General features: G+C 53.9%; 1 protein-coding gene across 8 annotated transcripts in view; it reads right to left on the minus strand.

Annotated features, from left to right (window-relative positions):
* Positions 1-473: 473 nt before the first annotated feature.
* Positions 474-26,526, minus strand: part of DENND1A (DENN domain containing 1A) — a 534,065-nt gene continuing 508,012 nt past the window's right edge. For 2 of the 8 annotated variants that reach the window (XM_059925584.1, XM_059925583.1), the window contains 4 exons: positions 21,856-21,944; positions 7,718-7,846; positions 4,706-4,961; positions 474-3,576 (listed from right to left, as the gene is read on the minus strand). In XM_059925584.1, coding sequence (XP_059781567.1) covers positions 2,386-3,576; positions 4,706-4,961; positions 7,718-7,846; positions 21,856-21,944 — 1,665 coding nt within the window. In that variant the 3' untranslated portion in view covers positions 474-2,385. The other 6 variants (XM_059925586.1, XM_059925585.1, XM_059925591.1 and 3 more) reach the window with 4 other exon arrangements.

Genomic DNA, 26,526 nt, shown 5'->3' on the forward strand with positions numbered 1-26,526 from the left:
GCCCAGGGAGGGGGACACAGCCCAGGGAGCCGAATGAAGGGCAGATGGGGGGACGGGGTGTGTCTAACACCCTCTCTGGGTGCTTGGTCCAGGTGTCCCTCCCCAACACAGCCAACAGAGGTGCAGATTCCCAGGCTCTGCCCTTGCTACTGAGAGGTCTGTAGGGGTAAAGCTCCAGGTGTCCCCTTGAACTTGTTCTTTCCTGGACCCTGGGTGCCTTCAACAGCATTGGTGACCTGCAGCCCTGCTCTGTGGACCCGGCAGGCCTGTGCACACCTGTGACCAGTCCAGCCCCTGGGTCCTGCTTGTAAGGAGAAGGGGCTAAGCTGGGCTCAGAGGCCCGAATGGGAACAGGCTTAGGAGTGGGCCAGGCGTCAAAGCCTTCCCTGACTGCTCCAAGCCCGGCCTCTACCTCTACAAACAGGGATGCTGAAGATGCCTGAGGCCTCGCCTCCCCGCACGGCTTCCTCAGGACACAGGGATACCAGCCTTCTCCCCAAGAAGATTTTATTGAACGCACACACACAATTCATCCTTGGATTTTCACATTCAATCCAGCAAGTGAAGAGACAGCAGTGCTCGTGTGAACATGGAGCGCTTGCCACCAGGCCCCAACACAGCCAGGGAGACCAGGGGGTGGGCTCCGCTTCCTTGGGGCCACCTGGTACCTCTTGCCTTAGACTCTGCCCACTGGGTGGGCTACCCTATACCTGATGGGGCTCAGGGGTCTTCCCAGGGTGGGTGGATCTGGAATCTCTACTGAAACACCTGAGTGTCCTAGAGGTGCCCACATGGCCCAGACATGACACAGCTCCCCCCCCGTTCCAGCAGCCAGAGGACATTGCCGAGATTTAGACAGAAGACTTGCCTGAGGGGCTATGACTGACTGAGGAAGGGGCTGCGTGCTGGGCCAGCAGCTCTTCACACCCCACGTCAGAGCAAACCTGAGGGCCACCCTCCAGGCCTCAGTCACTCCCGTGTGGGTGGTCTTCTAGCCCCTCAGATGCTGACCAGGCTCCCTGGGGTTACGAGGTCTCCAGGAACTCCCCTGCCCTGCCAGACACCCCTGAGACTGTATGTCTGACCATTCACAAATAGGAAATGAGAAATCAGGTCAAAATGCTCACAATTTCCTGCATGTCTCAGATGGTTGTTTTCTTAAATGGTTGGGCCACATTTTAACTTGGTTTATTGAAACTAGTCAATTTCAAGATTCATCAAATCAATAAAGTAAAAAGGAAAAGAAAGATAAAAGAAACAATAACAAAACGTTTCAATTTAGCTTTGGGGATGCTGGCCTCCCGGGGTGGGCTCCAAGCCCTTCTCCTGCCTCCAAGCGGCAAGAAGTGCAAGAGGCCCGGCCCGCCCACTCCCCAGGGGCCTGGAGGGGGGTTTGGTGCCCCTCCTGCCCCAAGCTGCCAGGCAGCTGGGACTCCTGCATCTCTGGTGTTAAGCTTGGTCTTCCAGTGGGAATCTGGGTGTCTGCTCCTCAGCTCTGCCCCCTTAGACCCACTCAACAAGAGGCCGAGTCCCACTTGACAGTGACTCAAGACCAGGAGAACCTGTGGGGACCAGAGGGAGAGTGCGGGGCGGCAGCCTGACTCCTCCTGGTGCTCTCAGATTTACCTGTTGCCATTTTGTCGTCTACAGATCAGAGTTGCTGGTGCTCCCGGGCCCCACGCAGGGCTGTCTGGGGCTTGGTTTGGCTACCAGGAGGGATTGCAAGGATGCCTCGGCCCCCAAATCCCTACCAAGCCAGAAAAACGGAAGTTTGGGGGTTGGGGTGAAGACTCAGGAAAGAACCGAGTGTGCATATTGCTAGAGAGGGTTTGGAAATGCCTTGCCAGGTAGCTCCTCCAGCCTGGGAGGGGGGTTCCTTACTTCAAACTCCAAACCACGTGCGTCTCGTGCAGACGAGCTCATGCCGAGGGTACTGCCAACGCCTGCGCCCATCAAGGTGGGGTGTGCAGGGCTGGGCTGCAGTTGGGGCAGGAGAACAGGGCTCAGGAGGAGAGAGGCATCCTGAGGAGGCGTGGGGCTCCTGGTGGGCGGTTTCCAGAGGGAAGGTGGGTAGGATGGGGTCTGGGGCAATCATCGGCCCAGATGACTTCTCTAGTGCAAAACCCAATCAGGGGTGCAGGGGAGGGGTGGTGGCAGGGCGGGACAGGTGCCCAGGAGCTGGGTTGATTCCCAGGCTGAAACTGGTGCCATTCTCCAGAGATGGGCAGTGTGGAGAGGAGGAGGGGCAGCAGAGAGGGCTCCCAACCCTTCCCACCAGTAGAACCTGGACAGAAACAGAGCAGCAGGGGAAGCAGGGCCGGCCAGCCGCAGAGCTGCCGCGGCAGGCAGCCGGGCCTCAGCTCGCCCCCAGCACTCAGCGCCTGCTCACTCGAAGGTCTCCCACTGCTTCCTGAGCTGCTCCACTGAGCCGGGGGCTGGGGCCGGGCTCACATCTTGCTTGGTTTTCCGTAACAAATCCTCAAAGGGGTCTCTGGCCTCTCGTGGAGCAGATGGCTGCAGTGCTGGCTCCAGGCCCTGGGGGGCTCTGGGAGGAAGGAGTGGGGTGTCTCCAGGCCTTAGCGCCAGCCCTTGCTTGGCCTCGGCAGCCCTGGCACTTGAGCGGGCCAGGGGCAATGTTCGGATCCTTGAAGGGGCGACTGCTGGGGGACCCAGGGCCTGCAGGGAGTGGGCACCCATGGGCATCTGGCCAAAGAGGTTGGGCATGGAGAGGGCAGACAGGTTGGGCTGAGATCTCTGTGGGGCACAGAAGCCAGAACTGGACAGCAGGAGGCTGGGGGCAAAAGCTGGCCCCAGGGAAGCAGGAGGGGCCCCAAAAGGCCCAGCTGGTGTGGAGACCAGGGGCATGGCAGGCAGTGTCGCTGGCACAGATGGGACAAAGGGGTTGAGTGATGGCTGTGGAAATGGGGTGGGGGTCCCCATGGGGGGGAAGCTAAATTGGGGAGTAAATGGGGTGGCTACATTTGGGGCTGTAGGACCTGGTGGAAGGGTACTGCCTGACCAGGCTGTGCTAAGTGGGTCCAGGAGGGCCAGCAGGGCATCACTGCCTGTGCCCGCAGCCCCCGGGGCCAGGCTGAGCGGCTGGAGCAGTTCGGTGGGGTCTTGAGGGGCAGCACTGGGGTGGAGCCCGGGGATCACGGCTGAGCCCAGGGCAGCCCGCCTTTCCCGCTCCGCCTGCAGCCGCTCTGAGGAGAAGTCGCCGAGGGCAGTGCCGGCAGCCTGGAGCTTGGCCGGGCGGGCAGTGGGGGGCGGGGGCACGATGCCCAGCTCCGGGGTCTTCCTGCCCTGGGGCCGGGGGATGGTGATGCTGCCCAGAGTGGGGGTGGGCACCTCCTCCTTGTCGGTGGGGTTCAGGATGCCGTCCCGGTTCTGGGGCCTGCTGGGCAGGGCTGGGGATTTCCCAAGCAGGGCCGAGGGCTTCTCGGGGGAGGTGGCAGGAGGCTTGCTGGGGATGGCCATGTCGTCCTGGCCCAGGCTCCAGAGCTTGTTGTGCGGGTGGGCGAGCTTCAAGGCTCCTGGCATCCCACGGCTCCTCTCACTCCTGCCCAGGTCCAGCCTCTGTTAGAGGGAACGAGGGAGGCAATGACCACAGGCGGACCTGCGACAGACTGGCAGGCAGCGTGTGCCCCTCCCCCTCCGCCCTCCTGTGTGCCAGGTGGACACTGGGACTGTGGTCCCGGGAGTGTGGCTGACTAGCCCCTGGGACCCAGAGCAGTTGGGGGCTCGGCCCAGGTCAGCGGCAGAAAGCAAGCCCAGGTCTGTCTGCACTCGAGGCCGGGATTCTCTCACTGGGTGGCACAAAGGGCCTCCAGAGAAAGCTCTGTCTTTTCAAACCAGCGCTGCCAAGTAGTTTTAGGAAAAGGACTCCACCTACTGACCCTCTACTGGGGTGGCCCATTTTACTTTTCAAAGCGTGCGGGCACTTTCAACCACCCATGAGCCCAACAGGGCAAGCGAGGCTCGGGGCCTGGGTGAAGGCAAACTGGCTGGGAAGGAAATAGGAGGGCTGGGCTCAAGTCCCAGCTCTGCCACCTACAGGGCCCACGACCTGGGCGTCACATCCCTTCTCCTGGCCTGAGCTCCCTCGTGGGCAGCCTGGGAATAGCAATTCCCTGCAGAGGGGCAAGCGTGAATCATCAGATACGTGGGAGCTTTGTGAATTCCACACTGTGACCCAAGGACTGCAGAGTCAGCAGCCCCCAGTCACAAGTGAGGAAACCGAGGCACAGAGAGGAGGTGTGCCTGACTGAAAGTCACAAGGAAGATCAGGGGTCACACGCTAATATCCAGAGCCCAGGAACTTTGACTCACAGGCTCTCCAAGGAGCCTTGGTGGGGTTGGGATAATTAATCCCAGTTCCACCAGGGGTCATAGCCCTGCCCACCTCTGATGCATAAACAGAAGTTTATTTCAGGCAGGAAGTGCCCCCGCCCCCCACTGCCCGCCCGGCCAAGCTCCAGCCAGATTTCCATCAGGCTCCAGCATCTTCTCCAGTGATCCCTGTGAGGGGGGGTCTGGCCATTGGTCGGCCTGGCAAGATTTGCAGTCAGAGTGACTCTGAGTGTTGGCTGAGGACCTCAGAAAAGTCGCTGTTTCTCCCTTGGTGTCTTTTACTGTCATGTGGGGAAACCTGCCTCATGCGCAGAAAGTGCCCCCAGCCTGCGCCCCCCCGCCCCCCCCACCATACCTGATAGTCAAAGGTCCCCGGCTGCTCCCTCAGGTCTTTGGGGGGCCGAAGGTCCTCCAAGCTTTTGGCCTGGCCCAGCGGCTGCAGTGGGACCTCCATGTCGAGGCTGCTGAAGACGTCCTCCAGGAGGTCAATGCTGGCAGCCCGGTCGGGCTGAGCTGGGGTGGGGCCCACGGGCTCCCGCGCTCGCTGCTCCGGGCTCTCCGCCTCGTCTCCCGCGCTGTCTGACTCCTTGAGTGTCCGATAGGGCTGCGGCCTGGGAGGAGGCAGAGCAGGCTGGATTCTCCTACTCAGAGCCTCCCCGGGAGGAGCAAGCAGCCCTCACCCCCGAGGACCTCCAGGCCTCGGGAGCTCCCCCAGGAGCCTTGGGAGAGGAGAGCTGTCCCGGGTCCCTGAGAGTGTAGGCGTCTGGGCAGCGGCACTCTGACAGACCTGGGCTGAACATGGCTTCTGCTCACTCAGGGACCTTGGGCAAGTTGCTCTGGCTCTAGCTTGCACTGGGGGGCCCAATTAGTTTCCTCCAAACCACAGGACCCACCGTAGAACTGGCTAGTGGGCTCACACGCCATTCACACAAGGCGTGAGGAACAGGACACGTCTGGAGAGGGAACAGGCAGGAAGACTCAATCCTGAGCCCACTGTCTGCATTCCCACCCCTGCAGCAGGTCCTGGGAACAGCCCATGGGAACTGAGCTGGGACAACTCTCCCCAGGGAGCTGCCCAGTGCACCCCAGGATCCTCAGTGGGGAACCATCTGGGCCTCAGCCTGTGCAGACCTCGGTTCCATCCCTGGTGCCATCTCTTCCTGTGGGACCTTGGGCAAGTCACTTAACCTCTCTGAGCCTCAGCCGCTCCCCCATTCCAGAGTGCACTCCCTTGCAGCTGGTGGTGGAGACTACATGAGCAAATACAGTGCCTGGTGCCCAGCAGGCAAGCTGAGGCTGTTAACAGCATTCATGCACCAAAACCTTGCAGCCGACCCAGGTGCAGGTGACACAGGGTGCCTCTTGCTATCCTTTCTCACAAGCCTGAGCCCTGGGGTACCTGGAGAATGGTGCCCAGACCTCTAGTGGAGCCCGGGCCAGAGCAGCATCCCACCTCCTCCAACCATGAGGCTCTGGCTCCTGGGTCAGGCAGAAACTGCCCATGGCTCTGGTAAAGTGGGGGAAGGGTGCCACCTGCTGGTCCTGGAGGCCCACTTGCACGAACCTGGGCAGGGGACAGTCGGCAGAGGGAAGGGGCTCAATTAACAGCCCTGACTCTTGGCAAGGACTGCATCAGACTGTACTAACTCCCTGAAGCCACACAGGCAGCCCATGAAGTAGGACTCACAACCCCCACTTTATAGATGAGGAAACTGAAGCTCAGAGAGGCTAAGTAACGGAACGTATGTCACACAGCACCTGGCAAGAGGTGGAAATGGAAGCCAAGTATGAGAGACTTCTAAAGTCCCTCACTTGTTCTGACTAAGCCATCTGACCAAGCTCCTTTAACCAAGTTTGAACACAGTGAAGGAGATAAAGAAAAGCCAGTGTGCTTCGTAGTTAAGGAAGTAGAGTTCTTTAGAAGGAACCCATTTTGTTTTGAGTTAAGATGGCCACTTCCCTTTTAAACACACACAAAAGCCTATGCTTTTCATAGATCATGGCTCAGGAAGTGAGGATTATTTTAAATAATTAAGGCATCAATTAATTTAAAAAGAACGTGACCTGCTGGACTCCGTGGTGGGAGAGTCCTTGGACATCACCTGTGTGGGTGCCTTTACCTGCAAGGTGATTTTAAGTTGATACATGGATGAACATTTCTTATTCCAATGATGCTATCTTTAATTAATAAGAGAAATAACATATATTAAGCCTATGATATCATGAATATTATTGCTTAGGACAAGGCTTTTCTTCTAGTTTTAAAGAAGAAGATTCACTGTACAGACCAGGCGGCATGCCAAGCTTGGGCAACACTGGCTTAGGCCACTGCTCTAGGTGAGGACATCAGGAGGAGACTGACTTGCCCGTGGTCACAGGTGAGCTGGTGGCAGAAAGGGCCAGAACCCTCCTCCCCTTGGGGGGCAGTGGCAGGAGCAGAGCTGTTGGGTTTATCACGTGCCCCGAGGAACTCACAGGCCCAGGCTCGGGGGAGGGACCGGGAGCAGGGAGATGGTGAAGGGGGCTGGGAGGGGGAAGGTGGGGGAAGAGTCCTTCTTCTGTAATCTGGCTGTAACGGTTTACTCCCCGAAGGGTTGCTGTGGGTGTTCAGCGATGGGCAGTTCCCTTCCCCTAGAGGCTTCCATTAAAAACATCATGCAAACAAATACACACAAACCAAAGCTGTCCCTTTGCTCAATCCCAGCTCTGAAAAGCCTGTGCGTGGAGAGGCAAGAATTGGCAAAGAAAGGGCAGCCACCAAAGCCCAATTCCAGGGGTGGCTGGATCGTGGTGAACCTTCTTTTTCTCTTTCTTTCTTTATTGCAATTTGTAATTAGAAGAAGGCTTAGGCTATAAATAATAATGATAAAAATTATCTTAAAGTCAGGCAGGTCAGTAAAACCTTTGGATATGCCAGCATTAATATATACATTTCTCATCGGTAACGTTGTTTGAAAACTTAAAATCTGACGCTCCATCTCCATGGCTTTCCAAGATGTGCTGAGATAAAGGAAGACTCGGGCGGCAACAACCAGGCCAACTGTAGCTGAAACCGCAGCCACCAATTCCATTAACAGTCAAGTGCATTTTCCCCAAAGGAATGAGACCCATGCTCCTGTCTCACACCTCTAGAGCCCAGCCACTCTTGTCACCTCACCCCATGGCCACAGCCCCCATGGGGCTGGCAGAATGACGCCCTGAGAGGAGGCACACAGAGGGGGCGTCCGTCCTGCAAGCTGGCACCGGAAGGCAGCAGCCCCAGACCCCCTCCCCACACCCAAGCGCAAGCTGGCCACCCCCAGCCCTCCAAGTGGCCCCGGAGAGTCACCAAGCCGAGCTCAGGGAAATGGAAGAAGGAAGGAGAGACCATTCAAAGGGAGCGGAGAAGAAAAAGCTTTCGGTGAAGCCAGAGCTCGGGCCCTCTTCCCGCTGGCATTCATCGTCAGAGGAGTCTTCGGAGAGGAAGACAGCATAGTGTCGCAAGGGCTTTACGAGGCTGGGGCGGAGGAAGACAAGAGAGAAAACAGTTAGGAGGCACCTCAGGACTCCACGTGGCGGGGTGGGAAGGAGGCCTGAGGCTCAGCACCTGACCCTGGCCTCCCTCTGCCGGCGGGGAGGAGGCTGCCTGGAGAAGGCCCGACGGGCCCCACAGTGAGGAAGCTGGTCCCAAACAGAAAAGAAACTGTGGGTTTGCCACCTGTGTCAAGAGCCTTAAATGCATCTATGACCTCGTGATTCCACTTCCATTTAGATAACCCCAATGTAGCAACAAATTATGCACAAAGATGTTCATTACTGCTATGTTTATAAAACATGACACAACCTAAATTTCCGCAGTAGGAATCTGGTGAGCTGAATTATGGTATGGTTGGCTGAAGAGTATCCTCCCATTAACTATAATGTTTATAAAGAAAAATCTAAAAATCAGGATGCAGAATTGCAGTTATACTGCATTCTCTCTCATCTGCTTATGGAAAAATGCACAGAAAAAAGACTGGAAAGGTATGTGTCTAAATGTCAACAAAAGCTAGGGGACCCATGTCCCCTGCACTGGAGAAGCCACTGCAGTGAGAAGCCCACGCACCACAATGAAGAGTAGCCCCCACTCGCCGCAACTAGGGAAAGTCCACGCGCAGCAACGAAGACCCAAATCAGCCCCCCAAAATAAATAAATAAATAATTTTAAAAAGCTAGTGGATTATGGATGATTTTTTCCCCTCTGCCAAATTTTATTTTTGTGTCTTCTACGTTTTCTCCAATGTGCATATCTACTTCAATAATCAGGAAAAAATAAAAAATAAAAAAGCTAAAGAAGAAAGTGAGCCATGTAGAAGAGCACTCGCGAGAAGACCCTTTTCTGATTAGCGGCCGCTCTCTGGAGTCTCCCTCAGATGCCTCTTCAGAGAGTCTTTTTCATCTGTGATGTGGAAATTAAATATTCATTGTTATAAAAAATACATCTCCCTTGTCAGCCACCTGTGAGCTCTACCTCTATAAACACAAACACATACACAGCCCAGAGAAACTCCACGCTGGCTTTTATGAATTATACACTGACCAGGGCCCGCGAGAGGCGTGTGCTCGGGAGAGGGCAGCTGGACCCCGCAGCCCTTGGTTCAAATCCCGGCCCCACGGCTGCTGCTCCAGCACACGGCTGGGGAGCGGGCAGCCCACGCCTCTGCCCTGCACAGCGGGCTGGACGCGCACCGAGGATCCCAGGGGCAATGGTGAACTTTGGGGAGGTGGGTGGGGTAGGAGACACAGGGGTACCTGATGGGGGGCTATCTCCTCTCCCCTCCACCCCCAGCCAGAGCAGTCTCCTTTCTTTGCCTTATATGATGCAATTCCTTTCCGGTTTCATTTCAGGAAGAGGAAACATGTCCAAAAAAGTGCATGGGAACCAGGGCTGGAGGGTAAGTGAGGGACAGCAGCTATCCCTGGGGGGACTGGGAGAGCGGATTGTGACCGGCTGCTGCTATGATCCACCATCACCAGTCATAAGCCAGTTGTTACCCAAATATATGCTGCCCTTTTAAAAGTGGAACCAAAGCTGGTGCCCAGGGCTGTGAGTTCCCCAGCACTGTCACACCTGAACCCTTCATTTCCTCGCACCGTCCCTGGAAGATAGCCAGGCAAAGACTTTTGTCCTCTTACTGAAGGGGAGGTTGAGGCTCAGAGAGGGGAAGCCACTTGCCCAGGGTTGCACAGGGAGGTCACAGCGCTCCCCTCCTCTCCCAGGCTGCCTTGCTGGGTGTCAGGGACAAGACGCATCTCAGCCTGTCCTGGACTGGTGGCCGCATGGCCCAGGAGGCTCATTCTCCTCTGAACTCAGCAGAGAGGGGGGAAGACCTGACCTGCAGAAATGTGCCCTGGCCAGCACAGGGGCTAGGCTGCCCAGCTCCTGCCTCGTCCACCGGGACACAAAACAAGGCCCAGCAGAAGGGCCACTTTCCACATGGCCACTGGAATCCTGTTCTGAATCACAGCCCTGACCTCATCACTCTCCCACTTCACACCTGCAAACCTGCTGCTCTGAACTGCGATTTCATGCGGTGGGTAAAATGTCAGCAATACTAATGTTTAGGTGTGTCTGGAATGACTTACTTGTCTGTTTAAAAGTTCGGGGGACCCGCTCTCACTCGCTAGCACTGGACTGTTCTCCCAAGCAGGGGGGCAGGCACCCTGCCTCAGGCTGCATTCTGGGGAGCTTGTGGAACACACTGGGTGGGCGGGGTGAGGGCCGCCAAGTCCAAGCTCCAAGCAGGGCAGACACCGTGCTTTGCGCCTGGCCCCGCCCACCTCTGCGCTCCTTCCCTGCCACCTCCTGCCACCTGCCCTTACCTTTGCCTGGTGCACTGATGGCCCTTGGCCTGCAAGACTCAGCTCAAACCGCACTCCTACAAAGCTTTCCTGGAGCTCCCAGCAGAGTTTTCTCCCTAGATAGAGCTGGCTTCTCCTTGGGCTGTGTGGTTTAGCGCTTCGTTAATACAGTTGAACCTCTTGCATTTCTATTTCTGAGTGGAGGTCCTCAAGGGCAGGGGCCCTGGCACGTTCTTCTTTCTCTCCCCACCCATGGCACAGCGTTAGTGCAGAGGAAAGTTTGCTGAGGGAATAAGCGGAAGCCAGCGTACTGGAGAGACAAGGACCTGCACACACCCGCTTCACCCCTCTTCTGGATCCCCGCCAGGCACATGCCCCTTTTCTCAGCTCATGGCTGCAGTATAAGAGGGTCCCCTCTCTGGTGTGGAGCAAAGGGAACACTCCTACACTGTTGGTGGGAATGTAAATTGGTGCAGCCATTATGGAGAATGTTATGGAGGTTCCTTAAAAAACTAGAGTTGTCATATGATCCTGCAATCCCACTCCTGGGCATATATCCAGAGAAAACGCTAATGTGAAAGGACACATGCACCCCAATGTTCATAGCAGCACTATTCACAATAGCCCAAGACATGGAAGCAACCTAAATGTCCAACGATAAATGAATGGATAAAGAAGATGTGATACATATATACAATGGAATATTACTCAGCCATAAGGAGGAATGAAATAATGCCATTTGCAGCAACATGGATGGACCTAGAGATTATCGTACTAAGTAAATCAGACAGAGAAAGACAAATATCACATGATATCACTTATATGTGGAACCTAAAATATGATACAAATGAACTTATTTACAAAACAGAAACAGACTCACAGACATAGAAAAACTTATGGCTACCAAAGGGGAATGGGAGGGGATAAATCAGGAGTTTGGGATCAGCAGATACAAACTACTATATATAAAATAGATAAACAACAAGGTCCTACTGTATAGCACAGGGAACTATATTTAATATCTTGTAATAAACCATAATGGAAAAGAATATGAAAAAGAATATAGACCTGTAGAATGGGACCACGTTTGGGGGTAAGCATGTTAGGTATATTGGGGCAGGTGGGAGTCTCAGAAAAATGCTTAAAATAATATCCACAAGTAGGCATGTGCCACGGGCTTTACATAGGTTATTTCTACCACTCCCCCCAGCAGGAAGCAGGAAGGCGTCGCTGTACAGATTTTACAGAGGATGAGACTCTCATTAGTCCATCCATCCATCTGTCCGTCCGTTCATCCACGCACCCAACCGAGAGGCACCTCCCGAGTGCTTGTAGTGAGCAGACCCAGTCCCAGCTGAGCACTTCATGGTGAAGAGGAGAGGCGTGAGCAAGCCACCCAGCCAGGAAGTGATGAGCAGGGATTCCAGTCCAGGGCCCTCTCTTTCCTGTCCCCTGGGCTGGTGGTAGATGTGTATGAGGGGGACCCACACCTCTGCTTGGGTCAAACTGAATTGAGGCTCTGGGTGGCCCTCAAATCCATGTTGAATGCCTTTCCAACATCCATCCAAGCACAGTCCCCTCCTCTGGCTTTGACAAGTAAGCAGAGAGCACAGCTTGGCACGTTAGCTGAATGCCAGGAATGTCTGGATTCACACAGGAGCAAAGAGCCTTTGTGCTGGACTGGACCTTGGCTTCATCAGCTCAGGCTGCTGCACCTCCCATCACTGTCAAAATCCAGTGCCTCCCACACGCGAGATCACGGAGGGCGTGTGGGGGTGAGGTGGGGGGAGACAGGGAGCCTCACTTTACAGCTCACCATTTTCCTCTCCAGCCAGCTCTTCTGGCCAGGCCGGTCGGGCAGTCTTGACGTCAACGAGAGGTCCAGGGTGTCTCCTGGACACACCATCTGTCTCTCAAGAGTGATGGAACACCCAGATGAGAACTCTGCCATGTGGTCTGATCAGAGTTTCTTCAGGTCCAGGCTTTGGGCCACATGGATAAGGATGATGACACTAGCAGTATTTACAAGTGTTGGGCTAAATGCTGTCCGTACGGTTTCTGATTAATTACTCATCACATCCTCATGTGGCAGATAAAGCAGCCAAGGCTCAGAGAGGGGAGGTCACTTGCCCAGTGTCACACAGAAGTTAAGGGTAGAGCATGGAATCCAGATATGCCTAACTCTGAACCACTCTGTGATCCTGCCTCTTCAGTTCTGTGGACCTGAAACGGTGAAATAAGGGGTAGGGTGTTTCCCCTTCTGCTTTTGATAAAAGGTGAGATTTCAAAATAAACTTATTTAAATTCAGCTGCTCATGTTCTCCCGTGAAACATACAGTCAGATATTTGTCAGAGATAAAGGACGAACCGTCGAATATGTCCAGGTTTAAATTTTTTATTAGCTTAAGGCAGAATATGAAAAAAAAAAAGCGCGTACCTCTTCCCTCATTAACCCAATTCAGCTACTACCCTGCAGTCTGCCGCCCCCCACTTGCCTGGATTTTATTATACACAAAGAGCTGTCTGTGAAAAGGCAGGTCGTGGCGAACTTGGCAACCCAGCAAGGACTGCCGGAGTCTCGGCGCGAAAGAAAGGCCCGCTGTCCATCACGTTCAGACCCCATCACCTCCCACGGCTGCTCCCGCCTCTGCCCACCTCATCTCGGCACGGAGTTCCCATGCAGATGACTCCCCGAACCCTTTCTAATGTTTGGTTTAACGTGTCGCTGGCTAGCGCGCGCGTGTGACAGTGGTGACAGGCGCGGCTGTTCCTTTTTAAATACCATGTCAGAGACACGGCGTCAGGAAGCGGGGACGTGCTCTGTGGCTCTCTGCCGTGCCGGGATCGTACAGGCTTATTTTTTAATGAGGAAGATCTGCATCTCGAGAGTTTTTTTCATGTGTCACATCGCGTGGACAAATCAGCAGCACGTCACGCTGGCCCAAAATGAAATGCTGACAAATGTAGATATTTCAAATTTAATTGACATTTAAATGTACTTGAGATAAAGAAGGGGAAAAAGTCAGCAAGGACTTGGTCTCCAGAGGTAACGAGGGGAGCTGGTGATCATTTTTTAAAGGATCATTTCACTCCTGCACAAAGGATCTTTACTTTTAAATGTCTTGGCCGCTCTGGCATCCCTGATTACAAGGCTCCTGTGGGGCTGACAGGCAGCGACAGGCCCCTGGACGAGGCCCGTCTGTCCAGCCTTCCACCAATCCCCACGTGCCAGCCAGATGACCTCAGGAAAGTCATTGTACCTCCCTGAACCTCAGTTTCTTAGCTGCAAAATGGGGATTCTATAGCCCTCCTGTTAGTCTTACCACAAAAGTTGAATGAAAATATTCATAAAGGGCTTCACACAGTGCCCAGTGCATGTTCAGTTACTACCCAGATGCCACACTCACCTGCCAACAAATAAATTCTGGGCCTCTTCACCCTGAGCAGTCTCCCCTAGGTGTTAAAGGACAAATAGGGTGGCCCCTGCTTTCAAAGACCTTCCCAGTCAAAGTCACCGGTCCCCAGCTGGGCATGTCACAGCACATCAGAATGATCTGAGAGCACCCATCGCCTAGAGAGGCGCCATGCCTCACCTCCAGCACCATTACACAGGGCTGACACTCTAGAGCACAGCTTAGCATGTGCATGGGTTAAAAACAGAGAAAAAGCCTCTGAAGCAAGTCAGAGGGGTCTCTGGGGGAAACAAGCTTGGTGCAGGACCCACAGGGGATGCTCCGGAACTTGCACTGGAGCTATTCCCTGTGTGGCCTGGGGCCAGGCTGGGACTGTTCCCAGGGAGGAAGGACTGATGATAGATATGGGAACCTGTTGGACATGGGATCTTTGTATTCAGCAGTATGTGAATATCTACTTAAGAACAGTAATGAGAGACTCACTGCTGTAATGAGTCGTGATCACCAATGAGAAGGTGTCTTCCTGTCACACGGACTGGTCCAGAGGGGACGGGTGAGTGTGAGGCCAGGTCCTGCCCACCCTTTAGGGACGTGCTCTGCCAGAGTGCAGTGGTGGGCGTGCCTGGCTCAGGGGCTGCTGGACAAGCCTCCATTTGGGAGGTGACATGAGGCTTTTAATCTGAGTCCAGTAGAGGCCGCACAATGGCCTGGAGGTGTCTCTGTGGAGGAGGGGGCACAGGGGCTTGAGGCTGGGGTGGGGTTTCAAGAGAAGAGGCAGGCAGGGTTGGCAGGGACCAGCTGGAGGAGGGTTTCCCCCCAGCGTGAGGGCTGAAGGCCATGTGCGAGGTCAGGGGGTGATGGGGGGGCTCAGCTGTCCTGATCTCCGTCTCTTGGATTGGTGGTGCCCTTTGCCTTTGCAACCTTCGTTCATCCATCCACTTATTTATCAACCCGTCTCTGTCTGTCTGTCTGTCTATCTTCCTTCCTTCCTTCCTTCCACAGAGATCACTAGTGTCGACTTCCCCTGTCCACACCCACGCCCAGCAGGCTGAGAAGCCTTTCCCAGGAGCTGGGTGGACACTCACGTAGGTGCAGAGGTCTGGCTTCACTTTCCCACCCTTCATGCTCTTTGCTGGAGGGAAGACGGGGAAGGGGACACGTTGGGGGCACTTTCCCTACCTGGAAGAGCAACTGTGTAGATTGTGAGGAACAACTGCCCCTCGCCCCGAGGACAGTCTCTGCCTGCTGAGAGCCCGAGTCTTTTCTAGGGACCGTGGCAGCAGTTGGTGGGGGGCGGCTGGTGAGAAAGCAGTGGACATGGACGTGGGACCCAGCAGACCCTGGTATATGTGCTGGACCCAGGGCAGGTCACAGCACCTGTCAGAGCCTTGGTTCCCCTGTGGCTGAAGAGCTAACAGTGCCTTCACTATGAAGACTTTTGGGGAGCAGGGGTGGTTCACCAAGATGACATATATCGAAGTACCGGGCCTGAAACAGGCACTTGGGAAATAGTGACGTGAAATCTGGAATGGTGAGGGTGCTTGTTGGGGTGGCGAAGCCTTTCGGAGGAGACTGAGCTCAGTGACACCTTGAGGATGGGGCACCTCTTCTGAGGGCTTCCTAAAGGCTTGGCTTTTCAGCTGGAACTAACTCGCCTTACTGTGACAGCTCCTGGGAGAATCCCTCCTTCCAAGCAGCAGGCAGAAGTGGTGGAGACGAGGGGGTCCTGTGTTTTCCTGGGCCGCTGCATATCCCTGGAGGCTCTGTGGCAGCTCCTGCTTTTCCAGTCTGAGCTCAGGCTCCATGCCTGGCCTCTGGCTTGGCTTTGTCTCCGGGGCCCAAAACCCACCGTTGGAGAGGGGAGGGGGCCCGAGTCAGGTCAGGAGCCTCTCACCTTGCTAACTGGGTCTGCGCCCTTCTGCTTGGTGTCCTGGTGGCTTGCCGGGGGGTAGTGCCCAGACAGCTGCCCCTCCCCCTGGGGCTCAGGGCCCAGCTGGCATCTTGGAGGTTTGCTCCCGGGGCTGGTCAGTTTCTGGCTCTTAGAGCGCCAGGCTGGGCAGGTGCTGGTAGCTTCAGATTCACATCCTGATCACACTTGGCTCATAGTAGGTGCTCTTTACATACTTGCGGTTGTTAACTGATACCCTCCCCCATCTCCAGGACGCTGGGCTGTAAGCTGCCCTCAGTGATTCCTTTGTTCACTCATTCTGTAAATATCCCTGAGCAGAGCTGGGCCAGGCTCTGGTCGGGGAGTTGAAGAGTCAAAGCTGAAGGTCACACAGCCCTGCCCTGCTCATAGGCTACCAGGGTGTGCAAGCGTGTGCGGGTGTGTGTGGGTGACGTACAACGTGGCAGGTCACGGCTACACCAGAAGCCCCAGGCATGGTGACCTTGGGAGGAGGGAGCGTGCAGCTCGTGGGGGAGGTGTTGGGGGGAGTGTGAGATCGGTGAGGCCGCAGCAGTCACTGCAGCTGAGGATGCTAGTGTGGCTCCTGTGGGCAGTTTCCCAAATTGTGTTGAGATGTTAACGGGCATGGTGTTAAAAAAAAAAAGGAAGGCAAAGAGACTTGCCCACGGTCTCAGACTGGCAGCTGGTGGGCCAGGATGCTGCCCGGGTCTGCGGACGCCCAGCCAGGCCTGTGCACCAGGCCCCCACCCTCGGGCAGCTCTGGGTCTGTGCAGGAGGGAGAGGGGTCCGGCTGTGACCCTCAGCCAGGGGGCTGTGCTGAGCCCAGGTCTCGAGGAGGCCGGGGCTGGGGGAAGTGGGGGTGGAACAGCATGTCATCTCCTGCCAGCGCATGTGTGCAATCAGCATGAAGAGATACAATTGCAAAGTGTTCTGAGACCTGGTCTCTGGGCAGAGCTCCCACTAAACGCTTCTGGCAGCTTCTTCTGATCTTATTTTAATCTTCTGGGGCTTTGGGTGCTGGGGTCATGCAGTGCAATTCAGACGAGCAGATTCTCCAATTCCTGAGAAGTCTGGGCTGGCCGTTTGGTGCACACACAGCCTGCCCAGGCAGCGCAACCTGCAGAAGTTCTCCTTGGCCAGAAGGATTTCTAACGCCAGCCACACGTTCCTCTGGTCTCCCAGACCCAGATTCCCAGGGAGTCCACAGTTCTGATGGGAGTGTGAAGTGGTACAATTCTTTCAGAAAGTTATTTAGTAACACGGAGCAGAAATCTGCCTGTAAGACTGGTTAAGGGTTGGGCTTTGGCGTTAAGAGACGTCTGAAGCTCAGCTCTGCCACTAACTAGTTGTGTGACCAAGGGCAGTGACCACCTCTCAGAGTGGCAGCTACTTCTGTAAAATAGAGCTAATGACACCTACCCCTGCCCCCAGAGTTCTTGAGGATTTAATGAAACAACATACGTAAAGTGCTCAGTTAATGGTAGTTTTTCTTATAATGATATAAAACTAGAAAAAACTTGGAGAACAAGGACATTCACTTTGGCATTTTTCACATTTGTGAAAACCTGGAACAATCTACAAATCCCATAAGAGGAGCGTGGTCAGGCAGACCACACACATACACACAGTGAGATCTTCCGTGGTCACCACCAATGGGGCTTACAAGGACATGAGGCAAGTCTGTACTATGGGATATTGCAAGGAAGCTGGCAGCTCTGCAAAACATATCTAGAAAAAAGACTGGACAGGAATCTGCAGAAATGCTAGTACATAGTTGAGCTGAAGTAGTGGGATTCAGAATGAACTTGTCTCTTCTCCCTAACTTCCAGCCTGCCTATAAGGCTATTGGGTTATTTTTACAAACAAACAAAATTACTGGAAGAGAGCAGGTTTTTGCATGGATCTGGCCAGGGAGGTGACAGGGCAGTGGCTTATGGGCCCCTGGTGGCTGAATCTGGACCATTCTCACTTAGTACAATGGAACTCCAAATAACCAGCCTGCAGCCAGTCAAGACACGGGCGACTGGAGGGTGTTCTGTGTACCACCTTTAGCGGACAAGGTGCGCGTTGAAAGAGCTCGGGCTCTGCAGCTGGCTGGGACTGGGCACGCCTCAGGTCCACGCTGAGCACGAGCCCCGTCACCATTAGGACTTGGAAGACAGCCCTACCCTTCTGGGTTACTGCGAAGATTAAAGAAGGTGGAGGCTGCTTGTGACTATCTCCCTCCCAACTCTCACGGCAGTGAAAGAGTGAAAAAGAGTGAAAGAGAGAGGCACCTGGGGACCAGTAGGTCACCCCCCGCCTTTGGCCTCTGTCTGCTCGCTGTGTGTGGTCCTGAGGGGCAGGCAGTACTTAGCACAGCACTGCCTTTTAGGGCTTGCTGTCAGCTCTTTCAAAGTCTCACATTCGATGGGAAATTGCCCTACATCTAACAAGCCGAAGGGAAGATAAGCTGGGGCCTGGCAGCCATGCACGCTCCTGCTGAAATAACCAAAGCCCACCTTTAACAGGTGGGGAGCTGGGACCTCACCGTGCCCACTGCAGCCACCATCGTCCTCACCACTCAGAGTAGCTCACAGTCATAATTATGTTCTTAACAAAAAGCCTGGATGCTGAAGAAGAAAGGGCCAGGCCCTCTCCACTTTCCAGTCCTGAGACCTTGGGCAAGTTATGGAAAGTCTCTCTCTGAGCCTCAGTTTCCCCATCTGTTAAATGGTAAAGCTACCACCTACCCTTCACGATCTTAAGCGATGTTCAGTAAATGTTACTTCTCTTTTCTTCCCCAGATAGGAACACTCAGGCACCAGGGAACACTGACTCCTTGGCAGGAAGAGGACTGAACAGCTCTGGTTCCCAACCCCAGGGAACCTTCCCCAGAGAGGAAGGTGGTGTGCGGGGCAAGTCATCTCAGGACACAGAGCTGTCTCTCTGGGCAAAGCCAGGAGAACAATGGACCCCCATGGACAGCAGAGTGCAATGGAGAGAATGAAACTGAGCTGCATTTGGAGTCCTGGCCATGCCGCTTTCTAAATGGATGACCCTGGAACACTGGTCAATACATTTTCAGAGCCAGTGTTCCTGTTCTGTGGAAGGGACGCCTAAGAGGACTTAGAACACATGAGGTGCTCCACTGTACTCACTGCCAACTGGCTTCTGACCCACAGCCCAAGCTGTCTGATTCCTCCTAACCCCAACTCTTACCCTAGGGGATCCTCGGGGCATACCATCAGCCCTGTTCTGAATAATAACGTAAGTAGCTAATACTTCTTGAGGAGTAGTCACTGAATATTAATTAGCTAATGTTAACAGAAAAACAGAGGGAATGTTTTCCCCAGAAGTCTTTGTAAATTGTTCTTCCAATTGCTATCACATGGTTTTGAGGGGCTAGGACACCTACCTTCCACTGGGGAAGAAAATTTGATATGGGAAAAATTTCTTTTCGGGAAAATGCAAGTCAAAAGAAGTCGGCACTGGGATTCCCTTTGGGGCCTTCTTTAAAAGTCCTAAGAAGCTCACACCTAGTAGGTTTTTGAAGATATTTGCTGAATGAATGGATGCAAGAATGGACGTGAGCTAGAAAGCAAAAAACGGACCTAAGCGGATGGAGTGGCCTTAGAGCTGCTGGCGACGCTACTGGGCCTCGATGAACTCCAGATGCTGAGCTGCTGCAGGAGACCGTGGAGACTGTCTGATTCTTAATCAGCTCCATTTTGCTGTCCACAAAGTTAATTACTTAATGTGCTTCTTTGGAAGTGAGAGTTGGGGCAAGAAGTCGGGAGGACTGAATCCTTCCCTCAACTTCAAAGATCCTGTGTCTCTTTCTGCCGCCCAAATCCTCTAAGTTTCTGATGCACTTTGATATTCCCAGTGGAGACAGAGATCTGTGATTCAAGAAAATCCAGGCCAGATTAAAGGGCCAGGCACCGAGTCCGTGTGCCCAACACTGAACCACCAGCAACAAAGGCCCATTAGGATGTGGCTCCTGCCCACCAGCTTGTCTTCTTGTGTCTCCTGACACAATGCTGACAGATCGGTGGGGCTGGTTCCTTCCTCCCCAAAACAATATTTTACGAGGAGTCGGTTTTATTAAAATATTTTCCGCTGGATGCTTCCTGTGTTTCAAGAAGTTGGTCTTGCCAGCTGCAGCTGATGACAGTTGAGAAAAACACATCCAAGTGCTGTTGTGACATGGCATTTGGAAGTGGAGGAGCACAACGGGGGGTGGGGGTGGGGGTGGGGGAGAAGGCAGCATGGGAAGAGACGCAGGAAAACACCCGCGTTGCACCAGAAATGTCACTGGCATTATGGGAGAACAGCTCTGCCGGCCCCCCATGCCCCCCCCATCACATTAAAAAAATGTGAACAGAAACTCTCGGAATGATGTTCTAAAACATACCTCCCTATCTCCTGGCGGACCCGGGTCACTGTTACGCACGATCACAGAGAACCTGTCATTTGTTTTCTATCACTGCCAGTTTGCCAACCCACTAAACTAGCCACCCCTGCTCCCACTGGTTCATTTCAACCCCAAATGTTTCCCAAAAAGAAATCTAAAACAAGGTGTACTGCAAAAAAAAAAAAAACCCCATAAACAAAAAACCCCACAAAAAGTGGTACTGACATAGTTCTGGTAATCTCCAGAATGATGGGGTTACCAAACACTGGCTCTTTGCATGTACTGACAAAGCAATCCCCTATCACTGGGCTGGAAAAGCAACAGTGTAAATAAACGTGGTGATGAAGTCCGAGCTCTAATCGGGAACCTGGCCACAAAATGGGTAATGTTTTTCTGTAGAACGAGAAGTGTTGTTGGTCCAGGGTGTTTTTGGTGCAAAGCAAGGATATTCTGGATTTGCATTTCAATATCTACAGGACCATGACCCTGTATCCCAGTACAGTGTCTAAAATATTTAGTCCAGTTTTAAAGAGATGGCTCTAAAGAAAAGTGACTAATTTCATTCCCCTAAGGAGAAATCTTTGGGGTCTGAGGCACTCTGAAGACATGCAGCATTTTCTCCACAAGGGGGCAATCATAATCCATGGCAGGGAAATAGTCCTCAAGATTCCCACCGTCCTATTGTGCACAGCAAAAGTTAAACCTACACCCAACTTCTGGAGTCCTACTTCCAAATTCTGCATCACCAAGCATCTCCCAAGACACACAGACACACAGACACACACAGGTTTGAGGGCTGTCTAGGTGGGCTGGTTCTGTAACAACATGAGAGTCTCAAGTGATACCATCCTATAAACCAGAGAATCCTGGAAGAGCTGAAGTGGACTGCAGCCCGAGCGAGGCCACAGCCCGACATCTGGGAATTATTTCTTCCTTTGGGCTCCTTTTCTGGCTAGGACGTGCCGTCTCCCGTCTCCCTTAACTTCCTTCCCTGAGAACTTTTCTGAAAATGAGGCCGACACGAGGAGCATTCCCCTCTTCACCCAAGGGACCTCAGGGTCTCAGGGGCAATTTTTTTTGGTTCCCCCAACAACCCCAGACCAAGATGGTTTCATGCACTTTTTCAGGTCATCACTGGAAGCCAGTGTGTAGCTGCTGAGCTGTCTGGGCAGAAACCACCGGCCGTGTGCCTTGGGGACGGAGGGAAGCACTGCACTCCTCTGATGGAAGCAGTGCTACCTTCTCCAGATGGCTCTGAAGTCGGGGCCGTGAGCAGCTTTAAGCCTCCCGCATTCAGACAGCTCAGCCTCTGGCCACTGCTTGTCCGCCTGCCTCGTCATTCCCCTCATCTACCCAATGTCTACCCAGCAAGGGACTCTAAGCTGGGTCCTATGCTTGGTACTGGGCATAAAACCCAGCACCTGTCCTGTGGAGCTCTGGGCCCAAGGGGAGGTAGGAAAGCAAAGTCATAATAAAATAAATGCTAAGGCACAGGTGAGCAAAGGTACTGGTGGGGGAGGGGCAGTGGATGAGGACAGTCCTGTGTGTAAATCTGAGCTCTGGAGACCTGGAGCAGCCCAGGCCTAGGAAGGTGGTGGCCCTCGTTAAATAGGTTGCCTCCTCGACCAGGTTCCTAACTCTCTTTTTCTGACCAGCTATCTTCAGCATAAGAAAAGGCCTAGAATCCTTTTCCGAGCTTGTTTGAGTACCCCTTGGGCGTCACCACTCAAAACCCAGCCCGGGTGCCCGGCTCCCTGGCCTCTGGGGCCTCCTGCTGCTGTGACAACTGCCAGCAGAACTGACACTGAAGATCAAGCCGTGTTCCCCGACTGACCTCTTTGTGAAACACCCGCTCGGGGCTCCAGGGAGGCCTTTCAAAGGCCGGGGCTGCCACATGGTCTCCACAAAGCGCTGGCCCCGCTGGGCTCCTGCAGACACAGGGGAGGGGAGAGCAGGGTACTACTCACTGTTCAGGGCTCGAGACGGACGTCCTCCGGCCTTCCACTGCCATGTTGCTCTTCGGTCTCTTACTGACGTGCGGCCGGGGAGGGCGCACCTGGAATGGGCACAGGGGGAAATCCCCAAGAAGGGCTCAGTTGGAAAAGCCGTACAGGAACATTCTCAAGATGCAGATAAGTGGCCCTAAAACAAACGCTGAGGAATTTTCACAGCATAGGTTCAAAGGCTCTGCTTATCGTGGAGACACGGCCGTTGAATTTGCAGCCGACCCGTGAACTGGAATTCTGTGGCCTACTCAAAGGGGAAAGGCTCTTCTGAAGGGCTGGGTGTCCTCATCTGCAGGTCGGGGGTGGTACCACCTGCCTCCTCTCAGGGCTGCCGCGAGGGTTCAGTGAGACACTGTCTGGGCAGGACCCGGAACAAAGAGGCTCTCATTAATGATGAGTCCCTCTTGCCTTCTCCTGGAACCTGGAAACCAGTTTGGTAGAACAAAAAGGTTTCACTCAGACCTTGTTTTTGGGGTACATATGCCTATTTTGTTCTTTTTACAACTGGATTACAGGAGGCCTATTTTCCTCTCTAAGTGGGAGTGGGGAGAAGCAAATACTAACAGCTTTAGAGCGCCAAGAAAAGTCGTCTCTGTGCTGCCCTGGGCATCCCTGTGCAGTCCTCCTGAGCAGGGCTCGGCCTGGAAGTCACACAGCCTGTGTGGGCGCTGCACTCACCACGCGGGCCTAGCTCAAGGGCTGGAGGTGGGCGTATTGACAGTGAAGTACACAGCCGCCTTGTCCACAGCCAGGCTGCAGCGGCAAGGCAGTTTTTTTCTGACCTGAGGCCTCTGAAAGCCAAGATGAGGGATCATATAAAAAGACACCCCCTTCTCCCACCAGAGCCCGTGATGAGAGTTAGGCTAAGAATTTCTAGGCGTCCTTAGAAGGATACTCATTTGGTCCAATCAACATTACCTGGCTTTAAATCTGGCACCATCATCTGAACAACACCAGAGAAGGACTGGAGAAAGCGAAGAAAGCCTATCTGTGAATTTTGTTGCCAGTAAGAATGAATGAGCAGCCCAGTGCGGGGGCCGCTTTCTCTCTGCAGATGAGGGACCACGGCAGGAAACGCCACGGACGCTGAGCTTAGCAGGCAAGACTGGGAAGAAGAGCACGTACACGCTCCAATCCCTGCCGCCCTCTTCCCTGAACCCACCCTCCCACCAGCCCCCAACCCAGCACTGGTGGGCGACACAACACAATGGCTTCGGAACACAGGTTACAGAAGTTGGCTGTATAAGAGGCAAGTCTTTACGAGTCTCATCAAGCCCTCACGTCCCCACACGTCTGACCTAACCAGAGTTTCTCCTGTGGAACGGCCTGATCTCAGCCTGGTTTGGCAAATCAGAGACGTGGTAAGAGCCAAGTGCGTTCCACCAAACTTGCTGTCTGCTCTGGGATTACTGTGAAGATCCAATGAGATGATGCGGGGAAAGTGCCAGTGCGGGGCCTGGCACACAGTGGGGGCTCAATAAACGCTCACCTTGTTTCTCTGTGACCTTATCAGTAACAAAAAGAAGACGGGGTGTGGGTGTCTCCAAATTAGAAGATGGATCTATGATGGTCCTACCCTTGCCTAGCACCGTGCTCACTGCCTGGTTTACAGTGGCTCCTCAGCGAGATTTTTAGAAATGGATGCTGCTGCTTGGAACCTAAGAAGTGCCTAATAATGTTGCTATTATGATCACTGTTATTAGAACAGTGCCTGCCACAAAGCAGACATCCAGTCACTGGCTGCTGAATAAACGAGTGGATCCGTCCCCCACTCGTGCGAACCCTGAACTGGTTTCCCGGCCTAGAGCCGGACTCCTCTTGCAGCTGGTACACAGGATCACCTGGTTTGCACCTGACTTTGCACCACAAAGGCGGGGTGCAGTCAGGGGGGCAGCGCTGCCCTGCCCCGGAGGTCCCGGGCTGGGGCTTTGGGAAGGTCAGACATTAAGGCCCATTCGCCTGTCCTCGCCCACAGCTGCTCCTTGTACAATAGAGGCAGGTTAGGAATGTGAACTTGTGGCTGAAATGGGGGGATTAAGTTTGTGGCAACTTCAACTGAACTTGCAACGTGGTGAAACATGGGGAAAAAGAACAACAGAGCTAATTAGACGAGCTGAGCTGTCAGAGCGCCGCTGAATGGCTCAGCGCCAGCAAACAAAAGGAATGGGTTGGCAATCAGCAGGATCGATGGAGAAGACTGCTTCATTAGGGATGATAAACCAGACAGAGCAGGAAGGGGGGGGCGGGAGGGGGAGGGAGGCAGCAAAGCGGGGGAGGGAGAAAGGCACGGCGGACCCAGAGACAGTCACCCGCGTGGCTGCAGACACACCCAGAGTCACACACACATCTGACTGGTGTGGACAAAGCAGACACAAAACAGCAGACACGAAATTGTACTCATGGACAGACAACCACCCAGAGACACGCACAGGCCTCGAGATACCAACATACCCAGTTTCACAAATACACACTCACAGAGGCACACACAGGAGGAGAAGGCACATGCACAAATCTCTCTCTCTCACACACACACACACACACATACACACACACACACACACACACACACACACACACACAGCCGCAGACGTACAGCTAGAGCCGTAACCAGGCACAGACACACACAGACAAAATGGTTTAATTAAGCCTGAATCACAAGACGATACAGACAACTGGCCTGTCATATTTCAGCGATCACATCCGTCTTTCCGGGGTGCTTAGGAAGGGCGGGGGCTGGGGATGAGGGAAGAAACCACATGCACACACAACTACGACCGGCCCCACCAGTGCTAGGATCCCAGCAGCGCTGGGGGAGAAAATGCTAAACAGGGATTTGGAGCTCTGTTCAAGGGGGACTTGAGGGGAAAGTTGGGAAACCAGCCAATTCCCCACTGGATTTAAAACCTGAGAAATCTAAGTCGGCAGGGTTAAATGTGTATTGAATACAAAAGCACCGAGTACATTTGATTTTAATGGTGAGCAAGAAATAATAAATACAGAGCTTATAGAGCGCTTCACATGCAGCCGACCACAGCCTGCCTCTCCCCTGCACGCCCCGGCCCACTCCCCTGAGCCCACCAGACACTGGCAAGGCTTTCTTCTGCTTTTTTCCTTTTTCTTCTTTTTAAAAAGAAAATCTAAATCCTCTGGTCACATCTGAACTCCAGCCACAGGTGCCAGGCTACAAAGCTCCTTCCAGAAAGGCTGAATGGCTAGCCCCCAGGCTCCCACTACCCTGGGCCGATGGCCACACTTCTGCCCAGAATGTCTGCAGCTAAGTGACCCGGCAAAGTGTGGCTATGGGCCAGTGGCTCCTGACATGGGAGCTTGTCAGGCCATCTTCTTCGAGGCCCTTGAGGGTTTCCATAGCCCATGTGCCCCAGGTTCACCCCTAGTGTGCAGTGGTGCCCATTGGAAATGCTTGCATGAATGCACTCGGAGTGAACAGACCCTGGGGCACTGGGGAACGCAAGGCCAAGAAAGCACAAAACTTCTACGGCTCCCAAATTAGTCCCATAGTGACCCTGCTTGGCAGAAGGTGTTTGGGTTGGCAGAACTGGGGTACATGTACCCACCTCTTGCCAGGGACTGTGCTAGGTGCTACACATATATGACCTCACACCCCACCAGGTAGGTGTAGCAAGCCATTCTACAGATCATGAAACTAAGGCTCAGAGAAGGTATGCATCTGGCCTAACATCACACAGTCAAGAAGTGTCCAAGCTGTGATTCAAACCAGGACAGGCCTCTCTGACTTCCAGGCCCAGGAGAATCAGTTCTGCTAGGTACCTGCCTCTTGAAAGTCTCATAACCCAAGGCGGGTGCAGCCCCGTGTGCCAGGCTGGTCACCTCCTGCACCAGGGCGGTGGCAGAGGCAGCTGCTGCTCAGGCTTTGCTCAGGGCAATATTTGCCTTCCCAAGTCCTCAGTCGCCAACGGATGTGGCTGAATTCCAGCCCCCTCGCCCCCCAATCTGTATGAGTCCCCACACTGGTGACACAATGTGGAGCCCACAGTAGCTGTCTCTAGTACCTGAGTTCTTCCAAGGGGAGCAATCCTGCCCTGGATCACACTTTCTAAGAGATTCCCTCACTGTCTTGGATCCTAGGTCTCTCCAAGGACTTCTGAGAGCTACCCTCTGGATGACTTTGGCTTGGGAGAGGCTGCTTGGTGAGGAGTGGGGAGAGGCAGGGCAGAGAGGCAGGCCTGGGCTCAAAGGCCAGCGTGGCCTCTTATCATCTCTGTGGTCTCAGCTGCCATTTGGGGAAACAGCATCTGCCTCCTCCAGGCTGTTGTAAGGACAAAGGAGCACAGTCTAGGCACACAAAAGGTGCTCAGTAAATATCAGTTCTCCTCACCTCTGCATGCCTGCCAGGATCTAACACTGCCATAGAGATTCCACAGGAAGCCCAGCCGGCTGCTGATGAATTTTTTCTCACCTGAAGGCTCTGCCCCAGTCCTTTGTACTCTGTGGAAATGGAGATGAAGGGTCTGGGGAGCTTGGTATGCTGAAAAGACCATGGGTTCTAGAGTCTGGTGACCCCTTTATGTAGTTGAGGGACTTGGGTTAAGTTACTGGGCTTTGGTTTTCTCATCTCTAAAACAGGTGGAGGCAATGCCTACTTCATAGAGT

The sequence above is a fragment of the Balaenoptera ricei genome, chromosome 6 (genome assembly GCF_028023285.1).
Source record: "Balaenoptera ricei isolate mBalRic1 chromosome 6, mBalRic1.hap2, whole genome shotgun sequence".
Classification (NCBI taxonomy): Eukaryota; Metazoa; Chordata; class Mammalia; order Artiodactyla; family Balaenopteridae; genus Balaenoptera; species Balaenoptera ricei.